Source organism: Sabethes cyaneus, chromosome 3 (genome assembly GCF_943734655.1).
Source record: "Sabethes cyaneus chromosome 3, idSabCyanKW18_F2, whole genome shotgun sequence".
Classification (NCBI taxonomy): Eukaryota; Metazoa; Arthropoda; class Insecta; order Diptera; family Culicidae; genus Sabethes; species Sabethes cyaneus.
In genome coordinates, this window is record NC_071355.1 from 159,865,991 (window position 1) to 159,883,811 (window position 17,821).

Sequence of the window (17,821 nt, forward strand, 5' to 3'; positions counted from 1 at the left end):
TCATAAAATTTAGCTAGTAACAAAAATTAACGACTGTTGGCGGCACATGACCGTGCGGATCTTAGTAATATATGGCAGAAAAACCTCTTTCATCAGGGCTTACACTATTTAATTTTTTATAACGGTACTTTTTACTATCTACGGATGGGACGGTAGAAGAAAGTAATAAAACAATGGTGTTTATAGTTCCCCAAGGGTGGCAAGACGTGAAAGGCAAAGAGTGGAAAATTAAGTAAAGGAGGGTCATTGAAGTAACGCTTAGTAAGTTTGTGTGCCATTCCTTTTTGTGTACCGTTTCCTCCGTCGATTATAAAAATAAAACCATTATAAAAATTAATTAAATGTCTGCCCTGGTTAAAAAGCCAAAACAAGAAACAAGTGGTTGGTCTGTTACAATATTTTCTCTGTCTAAGTCTGTAAATTCCTGTTAACTTCCTTGTGATCGCGTAGTAGCAGAAATCGATCATCTTTTATTTTACAATTAGTCATTAGTCACTCGTTCTGAGACATCACCAGAGATGCCAGAAGTGATGACATGTCTTCATTTTGAAGACATTTTTGAGGATTTATGTTGAAATGTCTTCGCTTGAAGACACTGGAAGACATGTCTTCACCATGCAATTTAAATGGGCGGGAAGTTCTGGAAACCCGGAAGAAGACAAATGACATTTTTTTCTTGATTCGGGAAGACTTTTCAAAAATTCACCTGGTAACTCTGGACATCACCCCGGTCGGTAGAACCGATAGTCTTCAAATTATAATTTTTAAATACATATGTGAAAACAAATACGCCCTTTCGAGATATTAGTCTTGGATTCAAACAATCAATTATTCTGACGAGAAAAAGCATTGTCTCCTTTGAATTAAAAAATTGATTGGAATTGGAGAGGGCCATGCATTTTTCACTTAGAAATGCTGCTTTGGTATTAGTATTAGCATATTTTTTGCATTGGATATATCATATATCATTGATATGTAACGACAAACAAAATTCATAATACCGAGAACAATTGTTATGCAATAACTAAAACGAAATCTCTCTTTTTGTTCGCTCTTTCAGTTTCACAAAATGCGCTCCATCGATATGCGACACTCCAAAGAAAACCAACCCGGTGTCAGTCAGGAAGACGTCAATCACATTCCCGTCCGAAGAGATCAAAATCGAGAACAATAACAAAGCGTGCATATTATCATCAACGGCGCTGGCCGCTGAGGAACCAGCCAATCAAGTAGCTCAATTACCGTCGTCGTCGTCCGGTCGGCAGCTGAAAGAAGATACCGGTGGGATCGGAGCCGATCAGGATACATCCGGAAATCGATCCCAACAGCCGAGTCGATCGATCTCCCGTGATTTATTTGCCGGTGCTGCAAGTGCGGTCGAGGAGGTTGATACGGACATTCATGCGGGCTTCCGCCAAATAGATGCTGGTACGAAAGTTAGCACTAACAACGTCGCAATCTTACCACGAAGGGTTGACCTCATTTCTGCCGATCAGACTGCTAACAATGAACGTCGCAGTTATGAGAGGAGTGAAAACGAAAGTAAGTGTACTCCTCTTAATGTCTGTTACGAAATCCATCATCAAGATGATGGTTGATACTTTTCTGACGAAACCCTTGTCGGTAAGGTCAGAAACTTATAAATAACTACACTAAAACCAAGAACCGCTCATCGCTCAATGGAAGGCGGAGCAAAGATTAATAAATCATCGTTTGAATCATCTTCCAGCATTGACGCTATAGCGTCACATTTTACAGGTCAACTACTGTTAAAGTAGTTTGCACCGCTGTTTGTGATAATCAGATTAAGTTTCTCATTCAACAAAATAAAGCCCATCTCATTTTATTTGTCCTTACAGAATTCACACCTACTACCATCGCTGATGCACCATTTAGCCCGATTCCAAGCTCTCGGATTAGTTCTGTCGGGAAAAAAGAAGAAGATGCCGTGAGCAGTAGCGGTACCCCCATTAGAGGTCACGCTGGCAAGTCAATGGTACACCAGCTGAATACCAGCACTCCGATCGTCAACTCGAGCCAACGCTCCGGTAGAGGGTCTCGAAACTCGGCTTGGAATCAGGATTGCACATCGACACCGAACAGCCAAAAGGCGACGCCAGGTAACGGTTCTCGCCATGACTCACGTCGCAGTCACGATCGATCCTTTGGCAACAACAACAACAACAGCAGCACCGTCAGCCGGCATACCAGCTCACCTTGTCTGGGTGATTTCATCATACACTCCTCTATGAAATCTAAGCAGCGAAAATCCGCTACTTATGCCGGCGCCAGTGCGAATAACAGTAAAGATAGTAGCAGCAAGGCTAACTCACTTTTCTTGGCGGACGACTTTCCGGGACTGCAAACCTCGATGCAGTCGTCGACCCCCGGAAACGAACAACCGCAGCGAAGCAAGAAACGTGTTACGCCTATCACGGTCAGTAAAACACTCACCAGTCGACTAGCGACTGGCGGTTCCAGCTTCGAACTGGACAACTCGACAAGTCCAACTGTTGCCGAGGGAAAGGCAAAACGTCGAGTCACACCGACTATTGTCAGCAAGTCATTTTCTAATAAGCACGACTTTACCAGTTCCTCTTTTAAATCGGATAATAATCTCATAGATTTAACGGAAGACAGTTTAGAGTTGGATCTGTCACAAAAGGACGAACGTGGACTGCTACGGAATTACAAGGATATAATCAAAAGCAGTTTTGATGCTGTCGAGGAACAGCACCGGGACACGAGCAAAATGCTCCAAACAGCGCTCCGAAATACAATTGTTACACCCAGAAAGCTGTCGGAAGGAAGCGGCACAGCAGCTGCACAACCGGTTCACATCGAACTGGATCGAGTAACGGAACGTGCACTGATCGATCGTTTAGTAGACGTATATACGGTTTTAATTGACCTCAATATGACTCCCAATATCCTATCTGAGTTAGCATACCTAATTAATTTGATTAATACTGAATTTGAGCCAACGGAAAGTGCGGCAGCACAGGAAGAAATTGATCAAACTAGACCAATTTTCCTAGCAGGTACGATCCTGAAAAATCTAAACAATTGTGTATTTTTTGCTTTGCAAGCATTACACCGGCAGCGCACTCTACTGGGTCTCCTGGACAGCGTTACGTTAAAGGTGTTGATAGAGAACGAACGCATTGCAAGCCTCGATCAACCGCTTAGTAGTTATCTGCGAGAAATTCACGCACAGAAACTGCAGCTTGATAACGACGTGCACAAACTGCTGGATGTATCGTCCTTCAATTTCGCCAACAGTGCAACCGGAGGAATCAATGTATTTTATCAGCAGGAAGCGGACACAAGGGAACACTTTCCCTCCGATAGAGAATTCGGTGCCTTCAAGAAACAGCGAGATGCTTTCTGTACGGTCTATAGGTGAGCTTTAAGATTTAGAATTTACTACGTTTTGATTGATTGTTTCTAATTTGCCATATCAATTTAGAACTGTGTTGAACATCGCTGTAATTTTTCAAATGTTTAACCATGCTTCGTATTTCATTATTCTTCCACTATCTTCGGAACTAATATTATCATAAATGATAATTAATTAACCAGCCACCGTTCAAGGGTATCTGGTTCCATTTGCACTTTATATTTCTTGCTTCGATGTTGCTTTTTGACTGCTTCATCTAAGGCCATGTTTAGCTCTTGATACAGTTGGCTGTATCGAATCGATTCACTATAGTTCACGATGCAAATTGTATACACAAGGACTTACGGGCGAAGTCACTATCGTCGGAGCTCTAGTCTATAAGTAGCGAAATTTATGTTCGACTTTGCTCCTGCTAACTGGCAGGCGAAAGTAATAAATTATGATCGATAATCATAGTAAAGCTGTTCCAGATTTACTTTTCAAATTTTGCACGCCCCTGATGAACAGCGTGCTACGTCTTTCAGCGTGCCACGTGATGAAAACTTCGATTAAGTAATTCAGCAATAAGGACCTTTGGCATTAGAGTGAATTATATATTAACATGACGTATTGTCTCCTGAACGTAATCGATTGTTCAATAGCGGGTGTATAATTTATGTGTAGAAGAAGAAAATCTATTCTACTCGTATCATCATTAAACACCTTCATCTGCGTCGTTCATTCTCATGCTTTTCACAACGTGTTAATTGTGCTTTTCTACAGTCTAGCAACTTTCAAGCAGATTCTTTTCGTCATGTATTTTAATTTTGTAAAACGGCAAATATTGCACAATATGTCACCATACTAAATAATTTCTTTTCCTTTTTTTCTCGTTCTCGGGCCAACACCAACTCACTCCCGGCAGGTCGTGGGATATTAAGCACCTGAATCCCACCTGGAACTTTCTAGCAGAGCTCGGCGGGAAAATTCGCTCCCTGCTGGCCATCATGGAGCATCCGATCAACATGGCACACCTGGCGAAGCTCTTCACGGCACAGCTGGTGCAATCGTGTAACTTTGATGTGAGTATTATAATACCGGTCGGTACGGTGTGCGGTGGTAGTGTTAACCTTTCTCGCACAAACACCATCCGCCCACACCTTAGCTGTATATAGCTACCGTAGCCCCCGACTGATTCAAAAGATCCGTTCGTTATCTGCTTAATTTGCCGTCAAAGCGATTCTGTAATGAGATTGTTTTTTTTTCTTGTTGCTATCTACATCAAAGAAATGTTACAATTTTATCCAAGAAGCACGTCGCAGGAATAAAGTCACATAAAGCAATCGAATCAGTTTGGCAAACTGAGTGGCTGTTTGTTTAGATATTCGGTTTACAAAAAAATGGCTCGATTCTCTCAACTGCGTCAAATCCAATTTTAGGCACGTAGTTCTGTAAAGAAAAATTGAATGAGCTGAAAAGCGAATTAATTCGATTTCAACCTGTTTAGACACCCGTTTTGAATCCTGCTTCAAACGTTTTCGTGCCTAGGTTGGACATTGTCTGATTTGACATTACGGAGGCGTTCTAAAAAGTATTTTTTCCCCTGTAAGATGAATTAAGTTGAAGATTTTGCCCACTGATGAAGGTTCTACGGCACTGATGAGATTTGTGAAATGATGACAAAAAAGGTGATAATATTGCTAAACCGTCGTGCTTATAGTTTACGGTTAACGGCGTATGCACAACTATAAATCTGAAATCATTTTAGTTTTACTAAGCTACTAAGGAACTGCTTTCCTGTGAGCATTCACGCGCCCAGTTGCCAACAGCATAATAATCACTATTTTTGCATCCAAAAAATGCAAAATACTTTTTCAAACAAAATTTAACCAAAAACGAAAATACTCTAATCAAATTCCAAACAATTCCAAAATTCAGAAAAAATTCAGAAATCTATTATTTGACAACCTTACAGAGTGCTTTTTTAAGCATATTTTTATATTTTGCAACCACTAAAATCTCTTAGTTGCTATATTCAGCAAAGTTGCTTATTTTTCTACGTCCTACAACGTTTGTGAAAACACTTGGCTACTGAACTCCTGACAGTATTTGTCTTTTTCATTCATAAGCTTGCTTTTGACTGATATGTTAGATATCAAAGTTTGTTTTTTAAACTGTCTGCTTTTTGAAGTCAACCAAAACCTGGGTAAATGAAATTAATGAAACTTCGGAGCAATGTTTACGTTTGTTGTAATTTCGTTTGTTTGCTTCTTGTAATCGCCAGTTTTCGGCGAAAATAAATATCAATTTAAATGCCAGTTTGTTCGCACGTTTCGAGTTACTTACTGGCTTTCACTCATCATCCGCGGATACTAAAACTTTGTATTAACCCAGAGGGTCATGCCAACCTCTGGTCGAGTTGGCGTGAAATCCGTCATTTGAGATTCTGTGACGATAGTTCCGTTCCTTTCCACGTTGGCTCTTCGTTTTGCATTCCAAAGCAATGTTAAATAGCAGATTGGTGTGGGCATCGCCTTGCTTTAGTCCATCTGTCGTCACGAAAGAAGCTGAAGTGCCCATCCGCTATTCTGACGAATGATATTAACCAATCCAGCGGTGCAAGAAGCAGCGTAAGTCGATTCGTCGAAAAACCATGTTCTACCATTACCTGTCACAGCTCATTTCGTTTCACTGAATCGTACACCTGCCTTGAAGTCCACAAACAGGTGATGAATCTGCAAGTTGTACACCCGAAACTTGCCTAGTCGCAGTTGCCGAGACGCAGGGTAAACATCGGATCCGTCATGGAGTGATCCTCCCAAAAACTAGCTCAGTAGCCGCACGCGACTCAGGACTCCGCTAACGGTCTCAGTCTACAGAACAGGACATGGGAAAGCGCCTTCTAAGCAGAATTGAGCAATGTAACGCCTCGATAGTTTTGTACACCCGAGTCGGTGCCCTTTTTTCAAAATAGGGCAAATAAGGCCTTCCCACCACCTCACCGGCATTTGTTCTTTCTCCCAGATCCTGACAATTATCCGGTGGATTGCATCGCTCGTTCCCCGGTTTTAAAAGTTCAACCGGGATACCGTCCTTCTCAGACATCATTGGTGTCAAATCCTAACGAAGCGCTAACGTTGACTCGAACCACTACAAAAAGCAAAGCCATGGGTATAAACGTCCTTCACAACTTGACCCTTCTTTATCGACAAACTTCGCAGTCGGTTATTAGAGTATAGGAAAATTACGGGGCTTAGCACTATAGTGCAAAGATTCTATTAACTCTGTAGCGGCACCGCCCAGTCAAGATTCGAACGTACGACGACTAGCTTGTTAGGCCAGCATAGTACCCCGAAGTTAACTGGGCGGGCAACCACTACCTAGTGATGATTGAGGTGGACCAAACACTCTGCCTCAAGCAACACACTTCTATCACTACTAGTTCCTGCAAGCTATTAATGATCAATAACAATCATAAATACAGTGGATGGGTGTTTGGTGAGAAGAATGGTAGACCGCCTGAAACTGGGTAATTTCGTTGGACCGTGACAGAGTCCGAGACAAGTAAAACAGAAAATTTTAGAAATAAGTTACTATGGCTGAATACGATGTAAGCGTGCTACCAGAAGCGTTGTGAACAACATGAGGTATCGACGACAGTCTCAATTAAAAACAGCCTGACGTCGCCGTACGGACATTTACTCGAAGCTGTGCTGCGCTAGAAGTGGACCAGTTGAACAAGCTGGGCGCAGCCTCTCTCTAGGACTATTGAAATACCATCAAAACATCCATCAATAGCTTAGCAGATACCATCATCGAACACGTGGAACAGAATCAGTGGAACCACTGGTATGACCATTTATTCAAAAGAGAGGTGGATGAGGGGAACACTACTGTGCTGCTAGCCGAAACTTTCTCGGATAAGAATGGTAGTATCTTGACGGAAAGTTGTGACCGTGACGTGAGGTAACCGAAATGTGAAAGAAGTAGGGTATGTTGCTGCTTCGTCGTAATTGCCTATTCCCGTCCTATCCAACACAAATTATTAAAAATATCTGCATTTTTATGACACACAATGCAAAACTAGTTATTCCCTAATATTTTAGTTTGTTATCTATCATACGCGATCAATCAAAGTGAACTGAGATTTATTTAAATGCTTTTTATCATTAAAGAAGTCCTACCAGCCAAATTTCCTACGGTTTTTCATGCGACGAAGAGAAAAATGTCGACTAATCGTTTTAATTTCCGTCATTCATAAATGAAAATAACTCACGAAAGGCATTGTTGTTATTCTACAGCCAGAACAACTTGCTTGACCTGCAGAAATTTTGCAGAATAACATTTGTCATGCCGTCCTACACAAATACACGCGCGTGAGCTTTGTAAACATTGTTGTGATTTTTAGTTCGGACGATGAAAAATTTTGATGAATGGATTTTAAAACGGTACGACGAATTTAAGAAATAAAGTCAGTTGCGTAATTTCAATAATATGCTTTAATAATCGCTTTTTAGTGATTTCAAAGTTCACGAATCGGAAGGCAAGTGTGTTTTAGTCAAATCAGCACAAGAACTTTTGGAGTATTCATTAAATCCGTCCAACAAAGGATGAAAATTAGAATGGCTTTACTTACTACGACGGGATTTAGAAATAAACCCTACTTTGACGATCACTTAAATACTAAACATGCAGATAACCACGGCAGCAAGAATAATAAATCGGCTAAAATTGATAGCATCGGAATAGAGCTTATTTGTTGGTTGACTTCAAAGCAGCATATGATATCATCGATCGTAAAGAGCCGTGTCAAATCATAGATGAAAACGGTTTTGCCGGGAAGCTGATCAGACTGATTTAATCTACGATGGATGGTCAACAGTGCTGTGTGGGGTTTTCAGATGGATGGAAGTTATGGTCGTTCCTGCCTGCTGTGCAACATAGCGCTACAAGGGTTTATGAACTGATCGTGGGACACGATCTCAACAAATCTGGTTAATTCGTCTGATGACATGGACATTGCTGGCAGAACGTCTGAGGCTGAACAGTACATCAGAATAAGGCGCGATGCAGAGAAGATTCGGTACTTTGACCCTTTGTTGACCAGTCGAAACGAAGACGAACGATGGCGCTTGCATAGTAGTGAACCGATCGACGGTGAGGAATTCGAGGTAGTTTGCGAAGTTGTCTACCTTGTGTGACAGCGATTATCAGCGGAAGTCGTGCTTGCTATGGGCTTTATCAGCAGTTGCTGTCTAACAGGCTAAGCCGCCGTACAAAGTGTACACTCTACAAGACACTCATTAGACAGTTTGTTCTCTTGCTCTCTTGTGCTCAAGAAGGGATTTGTGAGTACTCGGAGTTTTCGGGAGACCAACGCTACAAACGATATTTGACGGTGAACGGAGAACAAGAGGACGAATAGGACGAAATATGGAAGCAGAGGATGAAGCATGAGTGATGTACCCAGTATTCAAAAGGGGCCTAAAACTGGTCAAATTCTGCGGGTGGAGCATGTTGGATAAACACCGGACAATACCTTCCACAGATGGTGTTTATTTGAAATCCGGACTAAGAACAAGATGGTCAGACCTGGTGAAGCGATATTTGAGGGCCAGTTTCCCGCATGGTTGATTACATTATTTAAGGAAATAAGGCTTGTTCGCGACAAAATCTGGACACCTCAATTTTGCAATAAAACAAATTTGCTAGAAGTTTAATCCATGAAGCAATTTTATTTCATTTATGTGTGTATCGTTAACAATTATCAAACAAATTAACATTACTTATTTGGTCTGCATGAAAAATTGGCGAACTTTGGAGTTTACCCTTGCCATGAGGGTCAGTGCAGACTTGTTGGCAACCAATTTAGCTGCGTTTGTCCAAGATTTTCCAAATTTATCTATAGTTGTTGCTTGTTATTTGTGCTGGGACAGCTCTCTCTTCACCAAAGTCCAATACCGCTCGTTGGGGCGTAACTGTGGACAGTTAGGTGGATTCGCCTCCTCCGTATAATATGGATTCCATTAACATCATACCATTCCAAAACATCTTTGGCATAGTGACAGGATGCCAAATCAGGCCAAAACAGCGAGGGTACATCATGGCTGTGTAGGAACGGTAACAATCGTTTCTGCAGGCATTCTTCACGGTATATTTCCTTGTTAACCGTTCCCGTTGTGATGTAACTTTTGCTTGCTCGACCACAGCTGCATATGGCCTGCCATACTAAATATTTTTTTCCAACGCCAATCCGTTTCATGGCAGTGTAAAAAGACATACCAGGAAACTGTTTAAAGTCTTCTAGGATATACGTTTCATCGTCCATTATAACGCATGGAAACTTCGTTAAATATTCGCGATAAAGCTTACGGGCGCGTGTTTTGGCCGTCGTATTTGGCTTATCATTACGGTTTGGCACAGTCCTCATCTTGAAAGACTTCATGTCTTGTCGTTGCTTAGAAGTGTGCACGAATGTTGGCGACATATTTATTTTACGAGCAATGGTACGTACAGAAAGATCTGGTCTCCTCCGTAATATTTGTTTTACCTTCGCATCCTTGTGGTGGTTCCTCAGATCCGTTTTTATTCCACTTCCCTTCTTCCTAGCTGTTGTCAAGCGAGTATCGAACGATTTTAAAACACTGGGAACAGTGCTTGGAGGAAATCCAAGCTTTTTGGAAAGTTTTCTTAAAAAGAGATCCGGATTTCCATTGCGACCGCACACAATCGCTTTTCGCGCCTGCTCTTCTTTCGACGCCATTTTACGCTAAACGCTTCTAATATAAACAAGTGTTATATTTTCAGAAAGAACAGACATACGTCTACCACTCTGGAAAATATTTCACTCATTGTTAAGGTATTTTCGAAGCTGTGTGTGTTTAAGGGTGTCCAAATTTTGTCGCGAACAAGCCTTATTAGTCTCCTCCTAAGCAACAATGTGAGTTTTATTGTACTCTTATGGTGGTGTTAAAGGCCAATTTTGGTCTTAAATGCCATCATAAGTGTGTAATAAAACCCAAATTGTTACTTGGGCTGACAACAATAAATGCAATAAACAAGATAGGTAAGAGATCATGTCTATTAGCGAGATAAAAAACAGTCTACAAGGCTATAATCAAACAACTAACGTATATTTTATACGTTTTTGAAATAATATTTTCTCATCTAGTGCTACAAATCAAACAAAAAACTGAAAAGCTGGCAACACTGTTAAGAAAAACTTTCTTATATAATGTATAAATGCTTTCCCGATATGCCAAAGTATTTTTACATTGTGTAGAGAATCACTGCTTCAAAAAAAAAGTAATTTTGCTCATAGTTTTACATAAAAAATGGTGGATTGCTTGCTTTAAAACGCTGTATCTCGAGATCGGCAAAGAATACCTCAGGACGATAAGTGATTCTTATGTAAAAAAAAATCTGCGAAACACGATGAAGTTGGAATTTTTGAGATCAAATTGTTTTCATTGAGAGAAAAATGTAAATTTAGTTTTCGAATTGAGTTTAAAAATATTTGGCAGCACTGGTTCTCAAAAATAATATCTTTTTCGAATTCCATGGGTAATTTCCATTGAAAATGTGAAAATAGTGTCATTAATCGAGGGAATGTCTGTTCGGCACCAAATTTGAGATTTTTCTTCCTGACCGAAAACGAACAATCTGGCAAAATTTGGTTCAAATCCGTGAAGATCGATTGCACGTTTGAACTTTTTCTCGGTTGCTTGACGTGGAATGACCTAAATTGATTTTCTAAAGCCGGGTACTTACTACTTACATACTGAGTGTCTTTTCCTATGGCAGTTAAGCATCGTTTGCTTTCGTACCTCACTCGCTGCAAAAAGAACCTTGTTTTAAAAGGTCATTTTAAATTTTCTTGGTCGCACTTAGGACTACTGACGGTTTTATAAGCCGGGACTAATAGTGAAGCTTTATAAACGAGGTATTTCGTACCAGGGACGTTGAATGTACTGGTTGGGGACAATAATTTGAAGACAAATTGCAAATTTTTCTTGCTACCAATCTTGCGACATATTACTGATACACAAGCACCAAAAAGAAATGCATAAACAACGAAAACATCTTTTGTTCTACGTGTCGTACACTTTTCGGTATGATGGAGTAAATGTCACCAGCTTTGGAGACACTTTTTTGTATTTTCTTTTGCTGTTGCGCACGTAAGCCAAACATACAGCTTTCCCCCAAACAACACGGTTTTAAATAAGAAGGTTTCCCATACACCTTATTCTCTATCACTTCTCCATACTATTCTAACTATAACTGTAAGCAAAAAGCGGCAAATGCATGTCATTTCTAGACGACATTTTGATGAATAGTCAGCTCACGTACAAAAATGTTTGCTTGTTATCATGTACGTATTCGTGCTAGTCTCGACACTTACAAGAGATGGACACCTTCGATACAGAAACACTACTGAGCGATGGTATTGGTTAAGAGTCTGACATGGCATTGCATGCTGGTAAATGTATAGAAAAAGTGTAACCGTTTCGGTCCCTGTTTCGTAAATTCGAAGTGCGTGTATGTGTTTCACATTTTGTGAATCTTATTAAGTAAAAATTCGTCTATAAATGCGAATGATTTGCCTATAAATGCACACCGTTATACATAAATAAGTGATGATCAAATTTTAAATATGAATGGTATGGCATTTTCAATAAAAGAGCATCGTGCATTAAGTATTATTACTTTTTAACTATTTGTATGGCTTTGGCATCGCTAAATGTAGAATTGAATAGATAGCTTTGTCAAAACATTGTGCAAATCTTCATTCTTCAAATTTTTCGTCGACGACGTAAGTACAGTGGACCCCCGTTCGTTTGAACGATTCCTCATGCAAACTAACGGGGTTCGTTATTAATTTGAACAACTAGCAACCCTAAATATGCTGAAACTTGTATGAACTGGCCGCCCTGCTCTTTGTTATTGTTTTGGTGGTTTGATTTAGTGTCGTTTAGTTGGTAGTTGCAAGCAGCGAATATGTTATTCTTATTCTTCGGATTTCTATCGTAATCGTTGGGAAACGAAATGTGAAACTCATTAAACTAGGATTAAACACGCTAGATCAGTACAAACAAATCGTGTTTAACGGGAAATTAGCAGTCATCAACTTTTCGTCGAAAAGCCCAATTTTGGAAGCAGTTTTTGGACCCAAAATCGAGGTATTGTTCGTAAAATTGTAAATACTGCATTCTTCTTGCGGATCTGAACACTTCAAATATATTTTCATAAACAGAATTTTTGTTTCAAACAAAAAAACTGCTTTTGAAATTGGCAGAATCGATGACGACTAATTTCACCTTAAGTGCATTGTCTGCGAAGGCAAATGATGCCATGTTGAGAATGACATTTGAACCATTTTTAATTCAGCGGGGTTCAAATTAAAAAGTGTTCAGATTAAAAACGGTCAAATGAACAGGGGTCCACGGTATGCGATTTCTATTTAAAGAGGTGCCAGAGAATCAATGGGAAACTTCGCTATATGCATTGTTTCACCTGAACTATTAATAAAGTTAATTCCTTATGGGCTTGCCTGACAGCTGCACTGAAATCATCACACTAGTTCTGCAAAATTTGAGCGATTATCACAAAATCATGTGGTGGACTCTTGAAATTTATTCTCCAAACTGTTGACTTTATGCTGTCGTGCTGCTTTCAAATCGCTACATTTTTTTCTTTTATTTATTGGTAAATAGTGAGAATTTTACTTCAAAAAAAAAAACTTTAATCCACTAGACAATGCATTTCTGCACATTTAGTTTATTTCTTCTTGTATAAAATCCCCTTCACGTCATACACTTTTGCCAATAAATGAATCAGTTAGTTTACTCATCGTTGGGTACCTATATAGGCATACACTTCATACAACAAGCGTTAGAAAGACTTTACCAATACTTCAATCGTTTCATCTATCTCTTTCTCTCCGCCAACAGACCTCAGCCTCGGAGCTGGCAATGGCACTGCCGAACGTGGACCCGGCCAAACTGGTGAAGCTGCGACAACGGCTGGTCGCACCCAGTCAGTTTTCCACCCAATATTTGTTTCCGGGCAGTCAGGCGTTCTTCCGCGATTTCATCATCGCCAGCGAGACCAATCAAATATTCATGGAGCAGCTGAAGGCAGTGCTGATTCACGAGCTGCTCGAGATGAATGGTTCCTCGTACGAGGTGCTAAATGTTACCGGCTCCGAAAATCAGCACGACTGCGAGTATGTGGTGAGTACAGTTAATCCTGTTTCGTCCTGTCCATCTGTCCATGTCTTATTATTCTTTCATCAGCGCAATGAGTGCTGTTGATTGTGACATTTAATTCCGAAAAAAAATACATGAATGTGATAGCTAAACCTTCTGACCAAAACCCCAAACCAAACCAAAACTAAACAAATGAGTGTACGAAATTATAAAAATGATAAAAGGAATAAGATCAATGTCTTTAAATGGCCAGCACTGTTTTCTAATATAAATCTTCTCAAAAACTGGCGGTGAGATAAATGAAAAATATGGTGCAAATATTCTACACGCAATTTTAGTAACTCTTACTTATATACAGTTTTGTCCATTTAGTAAACCATTTCCATATATACAATAAAAAATCAGTGAAATATAATATTTGAATTTGTATATTTGCTATTCATGGCATGTGCAATAACAGTTAGAATTTTTACGATTGACCTAGCTCATGTCTAGGTGTCCTTCTTGAGCAAACGATTCTGTGATTCTTGAAAATTTATCAACCTCTTGCGTCGAGCACTGATATTGGACTTTACGACATAATCCTGCGTTTTTTTCTGGCGAACGCAATTTAACAGTGATAAAGTTTTTGTTATTGTGCGGCAAACAAAAAGCATCACATTCGCAGCCGAGTGATAAGTTTTTATGACGTGCTAAAATTTTGGTTTTTCCGAAAGTAAGCTAGAGGTGGTCGGGTCTCGGGATTTAAACACCAAACCCAGAGCTTAACGAGATCAAGTAGAATTGGAAGTTCATGTTCGCGATTCAATAAAAAAAATATAGTCGGATATCGGTCACGGTGAGCAGAACGGAAAATCCGATCATCTCTATTTTAAACATCGACAATAGGCAACTCGAACTCAATAGCAACTCGAACAATCCTGACTCGACGTTGTTAACGATGCTCCGCATTGGCTTCGGGATCATTTGAAAGCATTCTTGTTTCGCGTGCTGTTGGACCCGAGAGCAGGGCACAGAGCTTTTCACCAGCGCGATTCCGGATATTTACCTTCACAGAATTTTGCCGCTTGCAGAAGTCTGTTTATCATTTCCATTCCATTGCGTAGGCACAATAATGTTGTTGACTCAGCTTCCCGGAAGTGAAGCCAAGTCCGAAAAAGGTTATAATAACAGTGAATTGTGAATTACGTGAAAAAGGAACGGCTGTACGATGTGAAATTATGAAATAATTTAAAATTTAATCATGAAATGTGTATTTCAATGACTTCAAACAACAAAAAATTCAATTAATTTTATTTCTCCACTCAATTTATATGTATTCCTGATATTTGCGATTATGTTTCGATTATTTTCACAGGAAAAGGAAAAAGCATGTCGTTATTAAACCACAAAATATATAACAGAAAAAATGTCATGTTTGCGCTGAGAATTAAATTCCTCACTAATAAAACTGCTAGCTGCTCGTATCGAAAGCTATGCTTCTAAACCAAATAAAGTTCAGGTGCAATGGATAAAGCGAAATATATTTCTGCTAAACAAATATTAATTTGAAAGCTGAAACAATCAACCATCCTGTCGTCTGTGTAATTCGTGAACCCCAGCAAAATATATACTACGCAAAACTTCAACCTACCGGTATTAATCATTCGAGCTAAAATGGATCTTCTTCCCCTTCCCATGCCCCCAAAACGGTATGCAATAATTTTCAGTGAACCTATAAACTAGCTACCGAAATATCCACCACACCGAACCTTAACATAGTCCCTCGTGTTTGCATCGATAAAACACCCGAGTGGCGCATTTAACTGCCTCCTAGGAATCTGCCACTTTCTAACCGATTCGGTGTCTGCGGTGCGGCCCAATGATGGGTGTTTGCCGACACTGCTAAAGTCATGACCAAGCTACAAGGTGCCATAATTTATATCAATTGGAATAAATCTTCTAGCGATAGTTTTCGCCTCTTCCGGTATCTTTCAAACCTCGAAACCGTGTTCTTAGTGACGCTCGCTCGCTCCTGTATAAATATCTATCAGATATCTGGCAGTGCGGAGAGGACAACTTCAACGGTCACAGGTCCAAGGGGAAACGGGCTCACTTTTAGCCTAGTTTGTGTTCCCGGTCTCCTGAAGCTGCTTCTCATCAGAATGCTCCTTGCTGTGTCTGTGAGATGGTGCATGTGACCTAGCATTGCTGAGTATATGCGCCACCATCATCCCGTCGAGGGAGGCCTTCCTTGAAAGGTTCCTCTTCGGTCCCGGTCTATAGCAAGGGATAGGTTAAAGCTGTACCACAACACGATCGATAGGAGTTGAGCGCACTAAAGCAATTGACACCGCTGCTGTTGTTGCTGCTGCTGCTGCTGGTTGTTTTGGCTGCGGCTGTTGGTTAGCTCTAGCCTGCCTACTCCTGCCGAGTCTTCTGTTACGTACGGCTCACATTCTGCCACGAGGGGTGGAAATGATAATCAAAAACGACCCCTCTCTACCGCATTAACTGACTGTGTAGCGCATAACTTGTGCTGTAGAGGCCAGCTATGCAGGGGTGGAAAATCCTTCGTATACTTTTGTGCCCGGTGCGCCTGGATGTGATAGATGTTTGGCAGTGGGTGAAAAGGAGATTGAAAAGTATTTGCGGAAGAAATAAACATGCAAGTTCAACGACCTGTCGATGAGAACGACTTTTTTTCGGGAAATGTTAACTTCAAAAGTGTACTATTCAGTTTTTAAATGGGGGGATAGCTTGTATGTCGATGTAAATAAAAGTAGTTATCTAGTAGGTAGTATATTTCGTATTCTGTGCTCAATCGCAAGTGTATATTTTGTATATGGTATCGCAAGTGTATTTAAAAAGAAATCGAATTGTTGTAATAGATTATTGTTATGGTTTTTCTTCGAAAGCATGTAATAATTTTATTCGACAAAGCTTTTAGTGTTTCAGGATATTTATGTAATTTTAATGTACCTAATCAAAGAGAAGGGTTTAAAATCATTTTTTAACTTTTATTCTAAACTTTTCGAAGCTTCTACTCCGTTGTGTTTTTCTTCTTTTGATTTTGGGCTCCTGAAGCGGGGAGAAGGTTATAAAAAATGCGACGTTTTTAAATGTGTAGGAATAAGCAAGCGTTTCAAGGGTTTTCACCTCAAATTTAATCGCGAAAATAATTGCTTTTCATATATTCTTCGTTTTGTCGTCTTTATGTGTTATAAACATTGACATAGACAAGACAATACGAAAACCCATTACCTTTTGAAAATGACAAAATATGTTGCCTTCAACAATATTTTGAGACCAGGACATAAACTTTTTTCAAATTTGTGTAAGCTTAACAAGTTTTTCATAACAAAAACCCCTTTGCGCTTTGTTATAAACTTGATCTCGTTAGTAGTTAAAATAAAAATATTGTAATAAAATCATCTAAGCATATCACAAATATATCAAATTATGATATAATTTGATCTAGTTTACTCATATTGATGAGTTACAAAAACCAGCATTCGGTCCTGCTTTATAACATAAATATAACAAAACGTGAACAACAACAACAGAAAACAACAACAGAATGAGATAGAATCTTTGTAAATTATTTTGTGTACCGCAAGTCTCCTTATCACATTTATAACAAACTTTGATAAAAATATCAACTGAAGCTATGATTCTGTAATATTTTTGTTAGAATCATTTGATCGGGTGCGATACGTAGCTGTGAGTAAGCGTGAGGGAATGAATCTCTAAATAAATCGCAAAGTTAAACTAAAACGCACATTTCAATTACTTGTTTATCTAATTCCTATTAGGCTTGTTACTTTCTAGTTAAAAAAATGTCGATTCCAGCGAAGGAAAAACGTAAATTCCGCCAATATGTTTGCCATCTTAATTCATGAATGTGTGCTGCATTTTTCGTTGCTGAAGTTTTCTTTGACGGTAGATTCTCTTTAGTTCTCTGGTTCGTTGTATGAAATGCCAGCTGTGGAAGAATTAATCAAAATGCTCGCAGCTGAATTTGGTTCACATCGCATAGCAACAGAGACATCGCGCATAATAGCGAGAGAAATTCATATGTGATTTTCGCGCTTGTGATCAAGGTTGAAATTTCATGTGCTTGAAATCTCATTGAGTTTTTTGCTGCTATGAATTTTTCAACACTGCAAATAATATCTGCGGTTCGTGGTGCATACGCCTGCGCCACTCTCCGCTTTCCATTAGCACTTCACAGAGCCTGAGAGCGAGGTAGGAT

General features: G+C 39.7%; 1 protein-coding gene and 1 long non-coding RNA gene across 2 annotated transcripts in view; both read left to right on the plus strand.

The window, feature by feature from the left end:
• LOC128741892 (uncharacterized) overlaps positions 1-1,168 on the plus strand; it is a 442,705-nt gene extending 441,537 nt beyond the window's left edge. Inside the window, exon 3 of the long non-coding RNA XR_008412237.1 lies at positions 1,061-1,168. This is a non-coding gene — a long non-coding RNA (uncharacterized LOC128741892). The remainder of the gene's footprint in view (positions 1-1,060) is intronic.
• A 25-nt stretch (positions 1,169-1,193) lies between these two features.
• LOC128740329 (protein disks lost) overlaps positions 1,194-17,821 on the plus strand; it is a gene marked incomplete at its 5' end in the record, with an annotated part of 91,374 nt that continues 74,746 nt past the window's right edge. Inside the window, 4 exons of the mRNA XM_053835866.1 lie at positions 1,194-1,542; positions 1,860-3,402; positions 4,305-4,461; positions 13,330-13,611. Of these exons, the coding sequence (XP_053691841.1) occupies positions 1,194-1,542; positions 1,860-3,402; positions 4,305-4,461; positions 13,330-13,611 (2,331 nt within the window). The remainder of the gene's footprint in view (positions 1,543-1,859; positions 3,403-4,304; positions 4,462-13,329; positions 13,612-17,821) is intronic.